A 15381-nucleotide genomic window follows, 5' to 3' on the forward strand; every position below is an offset into this window, starting at 1 on the left:
ATACAAATACTTTTGATTGTTTTCATATAGGCGGTAATTTGTATCCAAAATAACAACATTAATGGGGCTAAAGGTCTCAGTGCCTCAGCTATGTTATGTGTTTTTCTCATTACTTTATATATTGAAAATTTTTATATTTTTTTCTTATTGACTGACTTTATTTTTGTCAACATAGTTATATACATAGTTTTATCTAGTGCTGGGTGCAAAATTCAGTTCCTGGAGGGCCATACAGTGGCCTTACAGAGTTTAGCTTCGGCCCAAATCTTGATAAGATTAGGAGCACTCTCTTAAAGGCCAACTCTCCACCATGGCCAAGACCAAAGAGCTGTCCAAGGATGTCAGGGACAAGATTGTAGACCTAGACAAGGCTGGAATGGGCTACAAGACCATCGCCAAGCAGCTTGGTGAAAAGGTGACAACAGTTGGTGCGATTATTTGCAAATGGAAAAAACACACAAAATAAACTGTCAATCTCCCTCGGTCTGGGGCTCACCTCGTGAGCAAGATCTCACCTCGTGGAGTTTCGATGATCATGAGAACGGTGAGGAATCAGCCCAGAACTACACGGGAGGAATGCTGCCTATGACCCCAAAAACCCCATCCCCACCATCAAACATGGAGGTGGAAACATTATGCTTTGCGGGTGTTTTTCTGCTAAGGGGACAGGACACCTGCACCGCATCAAAGGGACGATGGACGGGCCATGTACCGTCAGGGCCAGGGCATTGAAAATGGGTTGTGGATGGGTATTCCAGCATGACAATGACATAAAACACACACAGCCAAGGCAACAAAGGAGTGGCTCAAGAACAAGCACATTAAGGTCCTGGAGTAGCCTAGCCAGTCTCCAGACCTTATTCCCACAGAAAATCTGGGGAGGGAGCTGAAGGTTTGAGTTGCCAAATGTCAACCTTAAAACCTTAATGACTTGGAGAGGATCTGCAAAGAGGAGTGGGACAAAATCCCTTCTGAGATGTGTGCAAACCTGGTGGCCAACTATAAGAAACATCTGACCTCTGTGATTGCCAAGGGTTTTGCCACCAAGTTTCATGTTTTGCGAAGGGGTCAAATACTTATTTCGCTCATTAAAATGCAAATCAATTTATAACTTTTTTGAAATGCGTTTTTCTGGATTCTGGATGTTGTTATTCTGTCTTTCACTTTTCAAATAAACCTACCATTAAAATTATAGAACGATAATTTCTTTGTCAGTGGGCTAACTTACAAAATCAGCAGGGGATCAAATAATATTTTCACTCACTGTACAACAAAAATAAAACAGTGCATTGACAAAAAAATGAAATTTACTTTTGGTAATTGAGTACTTTTAAATGCAAGTACTTCTGTACTTTTATTTAAGTAAAAATCTGTCTTTACAACTTTCACTTGTAATGGAGTAATATTTGACCAGGAGTTTCTGTTCTTTCACTCGAGTAATGCAGTTGTGTACTTTGTCCACCTCTGCTGACGTGTTCAGTCCATTCTTTACTTTTGAATTCCATCTTATAGGTGTGATACACTAAAAATTGAGTCTGACGCACAAATTGTTTGTGATTTCTCTTCAGCATCGACACAAACACAGTGTTTTGGTCAAGTATAAAGTTTATAGGAGACATCTAAAAAGAAGGACATTTATCCAATTTATTTTTGTCTTTTCATTTTTTTTCTTCAGTTTTTTTTCTCTCAGAAAATGGCCAATTTAAGTATGCGTTATTTTTTCTCTTCATCATCATCTTCTTCTTCAGCTCGAAGCAGTGTTCAAGATAATGTTGAAGACACTGATAATTCTTTAAAAGAAAGGCTAGTATACATTTTATTTTACTTATTACTAATCTAATTTTTAATTAATCAATTGGAGATAAATATTTTTATATGAATTTACAGACCTAGTTTACTTGTTATGTGCTCTAGATAATAATAAAGCAATGTACATTTAAGTACAAGGCAACTTTGTGTACATTTAGTCCAAATATCAAGGATAAAAATTATAAAAAATAATAATAATAAAAAAAGTTTTATTTAAAAATTGTAACGTAACAGGTGGAGTCAGCTGGAAAGCTGTTCTGTCTTACCATAAGAAGAAAATTGAAAAAACTGCTGAAGCAGGTTAGTGAAAAAAACTAACAATCTCATTTTGTTTTCCTAACTGGTTCTAAAATTGAATTCCTACAACTAAATTATACCATGTTACAACACATTTTCAAGTGCATAACCAACTGGCAAGTTCAGCGAGCAAAAGACACACAACAGCACAGTTTGCTTTCAAACCAAACCGTAAATACATGTAAAAAAAAAAAAACGTATCCTTGTGGCGAGGCTGACACAGAAGAGCATAAGCCGCTTGCATACTGGTCAGATTTGTCAAAATGGCACTATGCTGATTTGGAGAGACACAGAGGAGAGGAATTGTTGAATAAATTCGTTATTTTTGTTTTTTTCATGCACAAAAAGTATCCTCGTCGCTTCATAATGTTACAGGTGAATCACTGATGGCAGATGGACTATTCTGATGATGCTTTTCATACTTTCCTGGACCTTGACACTGTTATTTATTTGGCAGTTTATGGGACAGTCTCAAGCCTTCCTGTTTTCATTCAAAATATCTTAAATATTTTTCCGAAGACAAACAAAGCTTTTACGGGTTTGAAACGACATGGGGGTATGTGAATAATGATAAAAATTTTATTTTGCGGTGGAGTATTCCTTTAATGGCCAGCGGTGTCACTAATAAAGAGTTACCGATTTTTAAAAAAAAAAATTTATTAGGATAGGACAGTATTGTAAGGATGACTGACTCGGTTGAGTATTTGAATCCATTTGCGGAGATGTTTATTGTGGAGAAAACCACACACAAGGATAAGGCAGATAATCGTGGTCAAATAACAAGCAAGGTCAATATCACAGCAAGCAGTCCGTACAGCAAACAAATCCAAATCGTAATCCAACAAACAAGGTCAAGAACAGGCAAAGAACATACACGAGGCAATCAATGTGGCAATGAGAAAACGCTTGGTAGAGACAGGGGTTAGCTGGCAATACTTCGCAATCTGTTGTACAACTGAGCTGGATTTAAACAGGAAGCTACAGGAAGTGGAGGAAGAAGAAGAGCACAGTCAGTAATGAGGAGATGGCGAATGGATGGTTGATGTTACAGATTCCTCCCCCCTAGGAACACCTCCAGGTGTTCTTCGTGGACGTCCCCTTGGTCGAGGTGCTGGACGATCCGGATGTGCATGATGGAAATCCCGGGTCAATGATGGGTCTAATATGTCCTTGGCGGCCACCCAAGATCTTTCTTCTGGGCCGTAGCCCTCCCAGTCCACTAGGTATTGTAGCCTGCCCCCCCTACGTCTGGAATCTATGATATCCTTGACCAGGTAAGCCGGAGCTCCATCAACATCCAGTGGTGGGGGGGGCTCCCTCTCCTCGGAGGCAGGACCGGAAGCAGGATGAGCGGGTTTTAACAGAGATACATGAAATGAAGGAGAAATGCGATAATGAGCTGGGAGCTCTAACCTGTATGTTACTGGATTAATTTGCTTTATTATCCGAAATGGGCCTACATACCATGGACTGAGCTTCTTGCAGGTTAGCCGTAACCGTAGATCTCGAGTCGATAACCATACCCTCTGACCCGGCTGATAGTTTGGGTGGGGACTTCTCCTACGATCTGCTTGGGTTTTCTGGGCTCTGATTGCCCTCTGTAGCCTCACATGAGCGCTGTCCCAGACTCTTTCGCTTCTTCTGACCCAGTCATCCACTGCCGGAACTTCTGAAGGTTCACCCGACCAAGGGAACATGGGGGTTGATATCCTAAAACACACTTGAAGGGGGTGAGTCCTGTAGATGAGTGAGTAAGGGAGTTTCTTGCATATTCTGCCCAGGGTAGGAATTCATTCCAACGTTCCTGTTCTTGACTACAGTAGGATCTAAGATATCGCCCAATTTCTTGGTTTACTCTTTCCACCTGTCCATTTGCTTGAGGGTGATAACCTGATGTTAAACTGACATTTATGTCTAATTGTTTGCAGAAGGCTTGCCATACTCGGGACGTGAATTGTGGGCCTCTGTCAGAAACAATATCCTCTGGTATGCCATAAATTCGAAAAACATGTTGAAATAAAGCTTGTGCTGTCTCCATAGCTGTGGGTAATGCTTTTAGTGGAACCAGACGACAGGACTTAGAAAATCTATCAACAATTACCAGTATGGTGGTGCAGCCGTTAGAGCTGGGTAGATCTGTGATGAAATCCACTGCCAGATGAGACCAGGGCCGCCGAGGGATAGGCAAGGGTTCCAAGAGACCAGCTGGAAGTTTTCGTGGTGTTTTTGACTGTGCACACATGCTGCAAGATTTGACATACAAAGAGACATCCTTTGTTAAATTAGGCCACCAAAATGAATTGCGTACCAGTTCCTCTGTCCGCTGAATGCCAGGATGTCCGGAGCTCAGAGATGTATGAACCCATTGCATGATGCGCTGCCGAAGAGATCCTGGAACGTATTGGCGGTTAGGGGGGCAACCTGATGGTGTGGGTTCTGTTAGTTGTTTTCTTTTAATTTCCTCCATTATATTCCCAACGAATAGGTGCCAAAATGACTGATGGGGGTAGAATGTAGATGGTCCTTGGCAGCAAGACGTTTCCTCTGACTCATATATTCGTGACAACGCATCGGCTTTACCATTCTTGCTTCCTGGGCGATATGTTACTGTGAAATGAAATCTTGTGAAGAATAATGACCACCGAGCCTGCCTCGGGTTCAGACGTTTAGCACTCTTGATATACTCCAAATTTTTGTGATCTGTAATCACCTGAAATGGATGACGTGCTCCCTCCAACCAGTGTCTCCACTCAGACAGTGCTTCCTTGATGGAAAGTAGTTCCTTGTTTACCTACATCATAGTTTTTCTCTGCTGTGGTTAGTTTTCTGGAAAAGAAAGCACATGGAAAAACTTTACCAGGGTTTCCTTGTCTCTGGGATAGAACTGCTCCGATGCCGACGTCAGAAGCATCTACTTCCACTATGAATGGTAGGTCAGGGTTTGGGTGTTTCAGAATTGGAGCAGTGGTAAAGCTTGTCTTCAGGGTATCAAAACCGTACTCTCCAATCAATCTCCATTAAAATTTACCAAATCCCAACTTAAGCAAAGCAGTGAGTGGTGCTGCAATGGTACTGTAGTCTCTGATGAATCTCCTGTAAAAGTTAGCAAATCCTAAGAATCTCTGTATTTCCTTTACCGTAGTGGGACGTGGCCACTCTGTAACTGCCTCAACCTTCCTTGCGTCCATCTCCACTCCATGATGACTGATCTTGTAGCCTAAAAAAGTGGTATGTGAGACATGAAATTCACATTTCTCAGTCTTAACATATAAGTGGTTTGCCAGTAATCGAGACAGAACATCTTTCACATGTTGGATATGTTGCTCACGTGTCTTCGAATATATTAGAATGTCATCAATGTAGGCGATAATGTGGTCATTTAGAATGTCCCGAAAGATCTCATTGATAAATGATTGAAACACAGATGGTGAATTGGATAGGCCGTACGGCATTACCAAGTATTCATAGTTCCCCCTGGTGGTGATAAATGCTGTCTTCCATTCATCACCTTCTCTGATCCTGATTAAATTATAGGCACTTCGTAGATCAAGCTTAGTAAAAATCTTGGCTTCCCGTAATTGTTCTAAGGCTGAGGGAACTAATGGGAGTGGGTACCTGTTCTTGATAGTGATGGAGTTTAGACCACGATAATCGATACAGGGGCGTAGGCCACCATCCTTTTTTCCCACAAAAAAAAAATCCAGATGCTGCGGGGTGATGTGGATGGGCGGATAAAGCCTGACTCCAGAGCTTCTTCAATGTATTGTTCCATGGCCTGCGTTTCTGGTATAGTTAATGGATATACCTTGCTTTTAGGAGGTGCTGTGTTAGGTAATAGGTCTATGGCACAGTCCCAATGGCGGTGTGGAGGTAACGTAGCAGCTTTGGCTTTGCTGAAGACTTCCTGGAATTCAATGTACTCTGGGGGAATCTTAACTGCTTCGTTAGTTATTGGACTTTCAACCCTTGTGGTTAGACATGGAAGTGGTATATGACCTTGTAGACAATGACTGTGGCAATGCGGTGACCATTTGGTAAGTTCTCTGGAACCCCAAGAAATCTGTGGGTCGTGAATGGTGAGCCAGGGATTTCCTAGTATTATTGGATGCTGGGGTGTAGTTGTAACATAAAATGAGAGGGTTTCAGAGTGGGACACACCAATCTTGACTGTAATAGGGATGGTTTGATGAGTGATACCTTTGCCAATGGGTTGAGTGTTGATGGCGGTGATGTGAATCGGTGGTATGCAAGGGATCACAGGGATGTTGAGTTTAGCCACCAATTCATGGTGAATTAGGTTCAGTGCCGATCCTGAGTCAATTAATGCTGAAACACATTGTACGTAACTTGCATAAGTGATGGTCATAACGAGAGTCAAGCACTTGGTGAATAGATTACCTGAAGGTATACTCACTTTAGATGGTGTGGGCTTGTTGGGGCAGTGACGGCATTGATGACCTGGTTGCCCACAGTAAAAACATAGTCTCTGTACACGCCGTCGTTCACGTTCCTCCAGTGAGATTTTGGTAAGGCCGATTTGCATGGGTTCAAACAGGTTCCAGGCCACTAGCAGTTGTGGCAGACATTGAAGTTGGTAGGGGACAGGTGGGATGGTTACGTATCAGATTATCAATACGGATCGTGGTGGTTATAAGTTGCTATAAGTCCATATCCATGTCCTTACAAGCAATCTCTGATTGTAATTTGTGGTGAAGACCTCGCTTAAAGATTGGTTTAAGCGCGGCCTCATTCCAGCCACTTTGCGCTGCTATGGTGCGAAAATCTACTGCGTATTCTGCAGCAGTACGATTTCCTTGACACAAATCCAACAACTGCATAGATACATCTCTCCCTCCAGCTGGGTACTGAAAAACCTCAGTAATCTGCTTCGAAAAATAATCGAATGAGGTCTGTATCATATCATCTTGATCCCACACAGCAGATGCCCATTCGAGAGCTTTGCCAGTAAACAGTGACATCATAAATGAACATTTAGTGGTATCACGTAGAAAGGCCTCAGGCTGGTTCTCAAAATAAATGGAACATTGACGAAGAAACCCCCTTCCACCTTTCCGCTGCGCCATCAAATTTATCTGGTAAAGAAAATCTTACCGCCTAAGGTCGAGTCGCTGGGAGAGATTGTATGTAGCGGGTGAGATGTTCATTAGCGGCTCGCAGAGATGAAAGTTGAGCTTGGAACTCCGTAATCCTCTCATTTTGATAAGCAAAGGCGGCCTGAAGATGTGAAATCTCCGCTGGATTCTGGTCAGGCGAAGTATTCTGTAAGGATGACTGACTCGGTTGAGTATTTGAATCCATTTGCGGAGATGTTTATTGTGGAGAAAACCACACACAAGGATAAGGCAGATAATCGTGGTCAAATAACAAGCAAGGTCAATATCACAGCAAGCAGTCCGTACAGCAAACAAATCCAAATCGTAATCCAACAAACAAGGTCAAGAACAGGCAAAGAACATACACGAGGCAATCAATGTGGCAATGAGAAAACGCTTGGTAGAGACAGGGGTTAGCTGGCAATACTTCGCAATCTGTTGTACAAACTGAGCTGGATTTAAACAGGAAGCTACAGGAAGTGGTGGAAGAAGAAGAGCACAGTCAGTAATGAGGAGATGGCGCCCTCTGGCGGCTGGATGAATGGATGGTTGATGTTACAAGTATAGGAGATAGGAAGCAATGTGGGAGAGAGAGAAGGGGACGGGATTGGGAAAGGTCCGCGAGCTGAGACTCGAACTCGGGATGCCTGAAGTGCAATGGCGCTATATGTCAGTGTGCTTCCCCCGATTCGGGCTTGTCCATTTTTCTTAGTGGCACCTCCAATATCTTAGGCCCCCCTGTACCCCAGCCCCCCATAGTGACACTCCTGATTAGAATCCTTGGGCCATAAAATAATGGTGCGACTGAGATCTGTTATCTACCAGCTGTAGTAAAAATGGCCTTAAAGGATTGCAGTATAAATTTGAATATTCATGTTGAGTATAAAATTACCTCCTGACTCATTTGCAGACCCATTCAGGCTCTAAGACAAATCTGTTTATTTATTCACATCACTTTAATGGACAAAGTTTTTCATATTTGTCCTGAAACAAAAAATTAATCTAAAAGTTGTTGACAGCTTTGTCATCTCGAGCCCCAAGCCATCGAGCAGTCCTTATTAGCGAGCTCTGATGTATGAGCACAGTGTAATACAAGAGTATATAAACTTGACTAAAGCGATCATGTTGAGCAACACATGGTTAATCATGCAGTGTGTGTTTTACAGCCCAGAATGAGTTGGCTGGAAAAGGGGTGAAAATCTGTAATGAGCTCATCACTTTAGAGGTTAGGTCAGCAGATGTGTGTGACCTCACACTGATCGATCTACCTGGAATCGCTCGAGTCCCAGTGCAAGGACAACCACAAGATATTGGAAACCAGGTGGGCATTATAATCTGATTTTGCACTTCAGATTCAGTATCATACAGTGCCACTTGAAAGTTTGTGAACCCCTTGCAGAATCTGTGAAAATGTGAGTAATTTTAACTAAACAAGAGATATCATACAAAATGCATGTAATTTTTTATTTAGTACTGTCCTGAGTAAGATATTTTACAAAAAGAATGTTTACATTTAGTCCACAAGACAAAAAAAATAAAATAAAATAAAAAAATGCTGAAATTATTAAAATAACCCCATTCAAAAGTTTGTGAACACTTGGTTCTTAAAAGGTTAGTTCACCCAAAAATGAAAATTCTGTCATTAATTACTCACCCTCATGTCGTTTCAAACCCGTAAGACCTTTGTTCATCTTCAGAACATTCCGTTCAGATCAAATCACAAAAACAGGAAACAGATCTGGCGTGACGCAGAACTCATGAACAACCATCACAAAACAAAAAACAGTCGTGGATCATCCAGGTGACTACACACAGTATTAAGAACCGAGGGTTCACAAACTTTTGAACGGGGTTATTTTAATAATTTCAGCAACTGTTTTGTCTTGTGGACTAAATGTAAACATAACATGCATTTTGGATGATATCTCTTATTTTGATAAAATTATTCACATTTTCACAGATTCTGCAAGGGGTTCAAAAACTTTCAAGTGGCAATGTACATATCCAGTTTTAAAACTTCATGTCTTGTCTTCATGTCTTATAGATCAAACGTCTGATCATGAAATTTATTGAGAAGCCAGAGACTATAAACATGGTAGTGGTCCCATGTAATACAGACATTGCAACAACTGAAGCATTGAAAATCTGAAAATGGCACAAGAAGTAGATCCTGAGGGTGTAAGAACTTTTGGTAATGCAGATGATTATTTGCACAATATCTAATATCTTTCACCACTTTGTCAGCAAACAGAACATTTTAGAGAATAACTGTTTTTCATTCACACAGCCATTTTGACCAAGCCAGACCTCATAGACAGAGGAACCGAGAAGAATATTCTGGCCGTTGTCCAGAACAAAGTGATTCCTCTCCGCAAAGGTTACGTCATGGTGAAGTGTAGAGGACAACAACAGATCGATGAGAAAGTTTCTCTGGTGAAGGCGACACAAATTGAGAGAGATTTCTTCCAAAATCATGACTTTTTCAGGTGACTTTTGATGACATGTTTCCTCTTACGCAGCATGCACTACTATTTATTGAATTATTTATAATATTTGAGCATTGAAATGCTGGCCCTATAAACCATATATTTACAGAAGCCTCCGACAAATACCTCCCAACCTAAAACTAAATTACAGTTTTATAATTTCTTGTATCTATGTTTATTCTTGTAAGCTGTATGCAGTCCAGCCCATACAATCTTTATCACTGAAGACTCAAACTTTTTACTATAAAGGGCCAAAAATCAAACTTGACTGAGGTCTGTGGGCTGGAAGTAAATACTGTGTATATCCAACTATATCATAATAAAATATAAAAAGTAAAAATGTATTTTTTAAATAAAATTCACTTATTTATTCTACATCTAAATGCAATAATAATAAAATAAAATAGTCAATTAGAAATTACGTTTGGCTTCAATGACACCCCCTCATGATTTAGACTAAACTAAGCCACTTTACAAAATTTTCCTTCTGTTTTTTTTTCTACAGACCCATCTTAGATGAGAATAAAATGACTATTAAATGTCTTGCCATCAAACTCACTCAAGGATCTCGTCAGTCATATTAAAGTAAGTTTGTAAATGCCTATTGACATTTAATTATTTTTTATTATTTATTTTTTATTTTATTTTTTTGCAGCATGAATATCAAGCATCAGGCTGAAGGAAATGTAGATTCCAAAAGCTCAAACAAATCTTTCAGCTGTGCTGCCATTATGGATTGCATGAAGAATTGACAAATGTTATGTTTAGCTAAAGTAATTTTTGCTTATTCATATGGTTGAATTGTACCAGTGAAGGTCGGCAGAAAATACATTGGTCAATAGAATAAAATTAAACACAAAGTATTTTTGCATTAACATATGTGACTCTGGAGCACAAAAGCAGTCATAAGTAGCACAGGTATATTTGTAGCAATAGCCAACAATAGATTGTATGGATCAAAATTATACATTTTTCTTTTATGCCAAAAATCATTAGGATATTAAGTAAAGATCATGTTCCATGAAGTTATTTTGTAAATTTCCTACCATAAATATATCAAAACATGCGGGTGTCACTACCTGCATTTCTCGGGAGTCAATTCGGTTGAAGAATATGTTGTGACTCCCGTAAATGACTGAACTGTGTCAGGAATAAGCACTAAAAGGTGCAGTGTGTACGTGGCCAAAGAAAACTAGGACAATTGTACAAAAGTCAAAGTTACTTCTTGTTCCTCTGTACTTCTTCACTTGATGTTATAGACCAAAATCGACAATATTCAGTCAAGCCAGCAAGCCAAAACAGAGCAGCGGATCATGGATCAGTTTGAAATGGAAAGCATGATCTACACTCAAGATGCCATCTACTTGAAGTTCTTGAATGAGATTAGTGGCGAGAAATTTTCTGAAGCGCAATTACCGGTAACACTTTATTTTGATAGTCCACTTTAGACACTCTACTAACAGTAAGTAACTTTGCAACTACGTGTCAACTAGCAGTTACGTAGAGTATTAGTAGACCGTCTGCTTAATATCTTCTAACACTTTCTTTGTCAACTTATACTAGCCCTAAACCTACCCTAACAGTCTACTCTGAGAGTTAGTATAGTGTTCCTGTAGCTCAAGTGGTAGAGCATTGCGTTAACAAGTGCAAGGTTGGGGGTTCGATTCCCTGGGAGCACTTGATAGATAAAAATTGATAGCCTGAATAAGTAATTAAGTCTGTCTGCTAAAAGCATAAATTAAATTAAATCAAAATTAAATTAGTAGACATGTAGATGCAAATTAATGATAATTAGTTAAATGCATAAATTAAATTAAATTAAATTAAATTAAATTAAATTAAATTAGTAAACATGTAGATGCAAATTAATGAGAATTAGTTGACATGTAGTTACAAAGTTACTTATAGTTAGTAGAATGTCTAAAGTGGACTATCGAAATAAAGTGTAACCCAATTACCTGTCTTTGATATAAAAAGCAAGTACAGTGAAATGCTGCAGGCGTATTATGAGGTACATCTAGTTTTCAGTAATGAATTTGTTCAGAGAGAAGTATCTTAGTGGCTCTTTGTTTTCTTTCAGATTGTGGTGCAGAGGATGGCTGACCAACTTCCAATGCTGATCTCCTTCTACATGCTAAAGGAGACTGCTGAGCTCCTGTGTACTGACATGCTGAGTATACTGGAAGGGGCAAACGTGAGCGAGCTCTTGTTTGAGAACTCTGACCTCAGCAAAAGACGCAAATACTTGCAGACTCTTCTGGCCCGTTTGACAGCTGCTCACAAAGAACTTAGTGATTTTATTTGAGAGATCTACTGATTAGAGGATATTGTCATTTGTTTGAGAGCTTGATCCATGCAACTCTTTTCAGCATATGAAAATGTATCCAAACCTCCATGTAACAGTTTTTCAATGATGTTAAATAAGTTGGTCATCCTTTTAATGCATCCAACAATATAATCCATAACATTTTATGGATTTTATTATTGGATGGTATATATATTAGTGCTGTCAAACGATTAATCATGATTAATTGCATCCAAAATAAAAGGTTTTGTTTACATAATACATGTATGTGTGCTGTTTATATTTATTATGTGTATATAAATACACACACATGCATGTACATATTTCAGTAAAATATGTTATGTTTATATATTAAATATATTTATTTATAATATTAATTATATGTAAATAAATATAGACATGTAAATACATATATACTAAATGTGTGTATATTTATATATATATATATATATATATATATATATATATATATATATATTTATATATATACATAATAAATATACAAAGAGCACCGACATATATAATGCAAACAAAAACGTTTATTTCATACATCTATTTATAATTCTATTTATAATCATAAACATTTACAGTAAAAAGTAGATATATATATATATATATATATATATATATATATAGAGAGAGAGAGAGAGAGAGCTTGATTTCAGTTGTTTCTTTAAACCAAATAACTGCAGTGTAACCCATTAAGAGTAATTAATGAATAGCTATTAGCCTTGCAAATGCATTAACCTGTTTTGAATTCTGTATCTGGCAGAATATAAATACTTTTGGTTGTTTTCATGTTGGCAGTAATATATATCCAAGCTGCTAACATTATTTATCCGTGTAAAGCTTGATTTACTTTTCTAAAGAAGCTAAAAGTCTCAGCTACATTGTATTTTTCTTATTACTTTTTTTATCTATTGAAAATCAAAATAAAGAATAATACAAAAAAAAAATAATCTGTCAGCATAATCATAAACATATCTAATTATACACATATCTAGTCACAGGGTGCTCCTGGAGGGCCACAGCCTTACAAAGTTTTGGTAGTTCTCAAATCTTGACCACAAACCAATTTTTCACATAAAACAATTGAATAACGCATATGGAACTGTATGGTACTTTTATGTGCATATTGGTATCTTATAGCTGCATCATCCTTGTAGAGACATAAGGGCGTGTAAATGACAGAATTATTTTTGGCCACAAAAAAAAGAAAAAAAAAAAAAGCTTTTTATTAATACATTTATTTTATGATATATCATAAGGGCTATATTTATAGGCATATAGTCTACAGTAGAATGTTAAAATGTTCTAGTTGGTTTTGCACCACAATCAACAAATAAAAGTTGATTTAAACAAAGAGTTTTGTTTGTTTTCTTTTATTCTGAATATACAAACGCTTAGCCTCCTCATAATTTAATCACAAATCCCCTTTGCATAGACCTACAGTACTTTAGATTTGTATACTTTGATTCTTATCATGGTTATATTCTACTATGTGTGTGTGTGTGTGTGTGTGTGTGTGTGTGAACAAAACGATTTAAAATCCACTTATGGAGGTAGATTAGTGCCATCTGGTGGAAAAATCATCTGTAACACCAAGGTGTAGTTTTGGCATTATTATCAAACCTGACTGAGCACAGAAAGAACAGAACAGTGTGTTACTCATGACATCAAAATTAAATAAAAATGTGACAAAAATGACCAGGAAAGCTTTTTCAGAGCTTAACCCCTTAAGTAACCACGGCTTCTTGGGGCTTATTGCTTTATTGGGGAATGAAACAGAAATACATACATACAGTACTGTGAAAAAACTACTTACAGTGTAGTTACCTTAGAAAGAACTGGGTAATATGGGTTAAGGTTGTAGGTTCAGGGTAGGTACCTAGTTATCATCCAGTTATTGTAATAACTATAATACGTAAACTTAAAATCTGCACAAACTCAAAAAAATCTGTGCAAACTCAGAAATGACTTTTTTTGCATACATGTAATGTAGCAGTAAAAGTACACTGTAAAAAAACCTGGTGGAAAATTGCCATCTTTCGTTAAGTTTACAGATGTTTCCATTTACCCTAAAAATGCAATGCAATGAAGTGCAAAAAAAGTGTTTGTTGTTGTTTTTTTTTTTTTTTTTGAATTTGAATTTTAAATTTTGCACTTCTTTGTATTATGTTTAGGATTAAAGGAAATGTCCATAAAATGAATGGCTAATGTCATAATGTCCTAGGAGAAAATTACCAGTCCAATTTTGTATTTATTTATTTTTATTATCTAATTTTTTTATTATTATTATTATTATTATTTTTACATTGCTTATATTAACACATTACATTGGACCATATTTTTATGGACTTTTCTTAGAACGTAATATGAAATTTACTTAATGTCAGCTAACCATATTTACTAGATTGAGAAAGTTCTTTCCAGTTTTGTATGTAAAATGAATTAAATCAAATGAAAAATGTAGTTATAAAGCACTTTAATACCATATAGTGCACCAAAGTGCTGTATAATCAAATCAAATCAAATAAATAAAAAATAGAACACAGTACAACACAATAATGCACACCATGAATACATCTGCTTAAAACCTTAACGATCATTAAAAACAGTGAAGGCCTCGTCAAACAAATACATGATTTTAACATGTTTACAAAGGATCTAATAATGTGTGTGTATGAAGGAAAGGGAATTAAACACATTTTTAATTGATAATTGATATTATTGATAATTAGTTGAACCATTTTTTTTTATATCAAAATATTATTGGTAATTAATAATATCCATCTAACACAACACATCTCTGTTTATTTTTAGCTTTCCAGAGCTAAAGTCATAGATCCAGTCTCTGGAAAAAAAGTTTCTGCTGCCTCTCGTGTGTCAAAAAGGTACAAAATCTACTCACACTCCTATCTTTCCAAATTATTTGATTTCTGTCTTTCATGAAACAAAAAAAGAAGATATTTTGGTCAATACCATACCGCAAAAAAAATGCATAATTAAATATATTTTAAAACATACAACAAATGGGAAAAAATACATATGTGTTAAAAAAAAGATCATATAGGTACCTAAATTAAGAATGAAACTAAATATATTTTCAATTTCAAAAATGTATTTCATTGAGCTTCACAGTTTATAACACTTATAATATTCTGTATGGGATGCAATGGAAGTCGAAGAGCTTCAGTGTTGTTTCGTTTCCAACGTTCTTCGAAGCATCTTATTTTGTGTTCTGCAGAACTGCATAAGGTTGGGAACCACATGAGCGACTTTTGTTTCATTTTTGGGTAGAGATTCCCTTTAGAAATGCATGTGATTCTCAGTTGATCTTGCAAACCAGTGCTAGTGAATGAAATGATTT

The 15381-nt window shown here is 37.4% G+C and overlaps 1 protein-coding gene and 1 pseudogene across 1 annotated transcript; one reads left to right on the plus strand and one right to left on the minus strand.

Annotated features, from left to right (window-relative positions):
• Positions 1–3116: 3116 nt before the first annotated feature.
• LOC122141304 lies at positions 3117–3803 on the minus strand. Its single transcript, XM_042748373.1, has one exon. The coding sequence runs from the start codon at positions 3801–3803 to the stop codon at positions 3117–3119; it is 687 nt and encodes a 228-aa protein (XP_042604307.1).
• Positions 3804–7800: 3997 nt separating this feature from the next.
• Positions 7801–12237, plus strand: LOC109086088 (annotated as a pseudogene).
• The last annotated feature ends 3144 nt before the right edge of the window (positions 12238–15381 follow it).

This window comes from Cyprinus carpio, chromosome B21 (assembly GCF_018340385.1).
Source record: "Cyprinus carpio isolate SPL01 chromosome B21, ASM1834038v1, whole genome shotgun sequence".
Lineage (NCBI taxonomy): Eukaryota > Metazoa > Chordata > Actinopteri > Cypriniformes > Cyprinidae > Cyprinus > Cyprinus carpio.

Bases quoted from the DNA above. Each gene is read 5' to 3' on its own strand.
- LOC122141304 (XM_042748373.1), bottom strand. From the start codon at position 3,803: ATGTTCCCTTGGTCGGGTGAACCTTCAGAAGTTCCGGCAGTGGATGAC.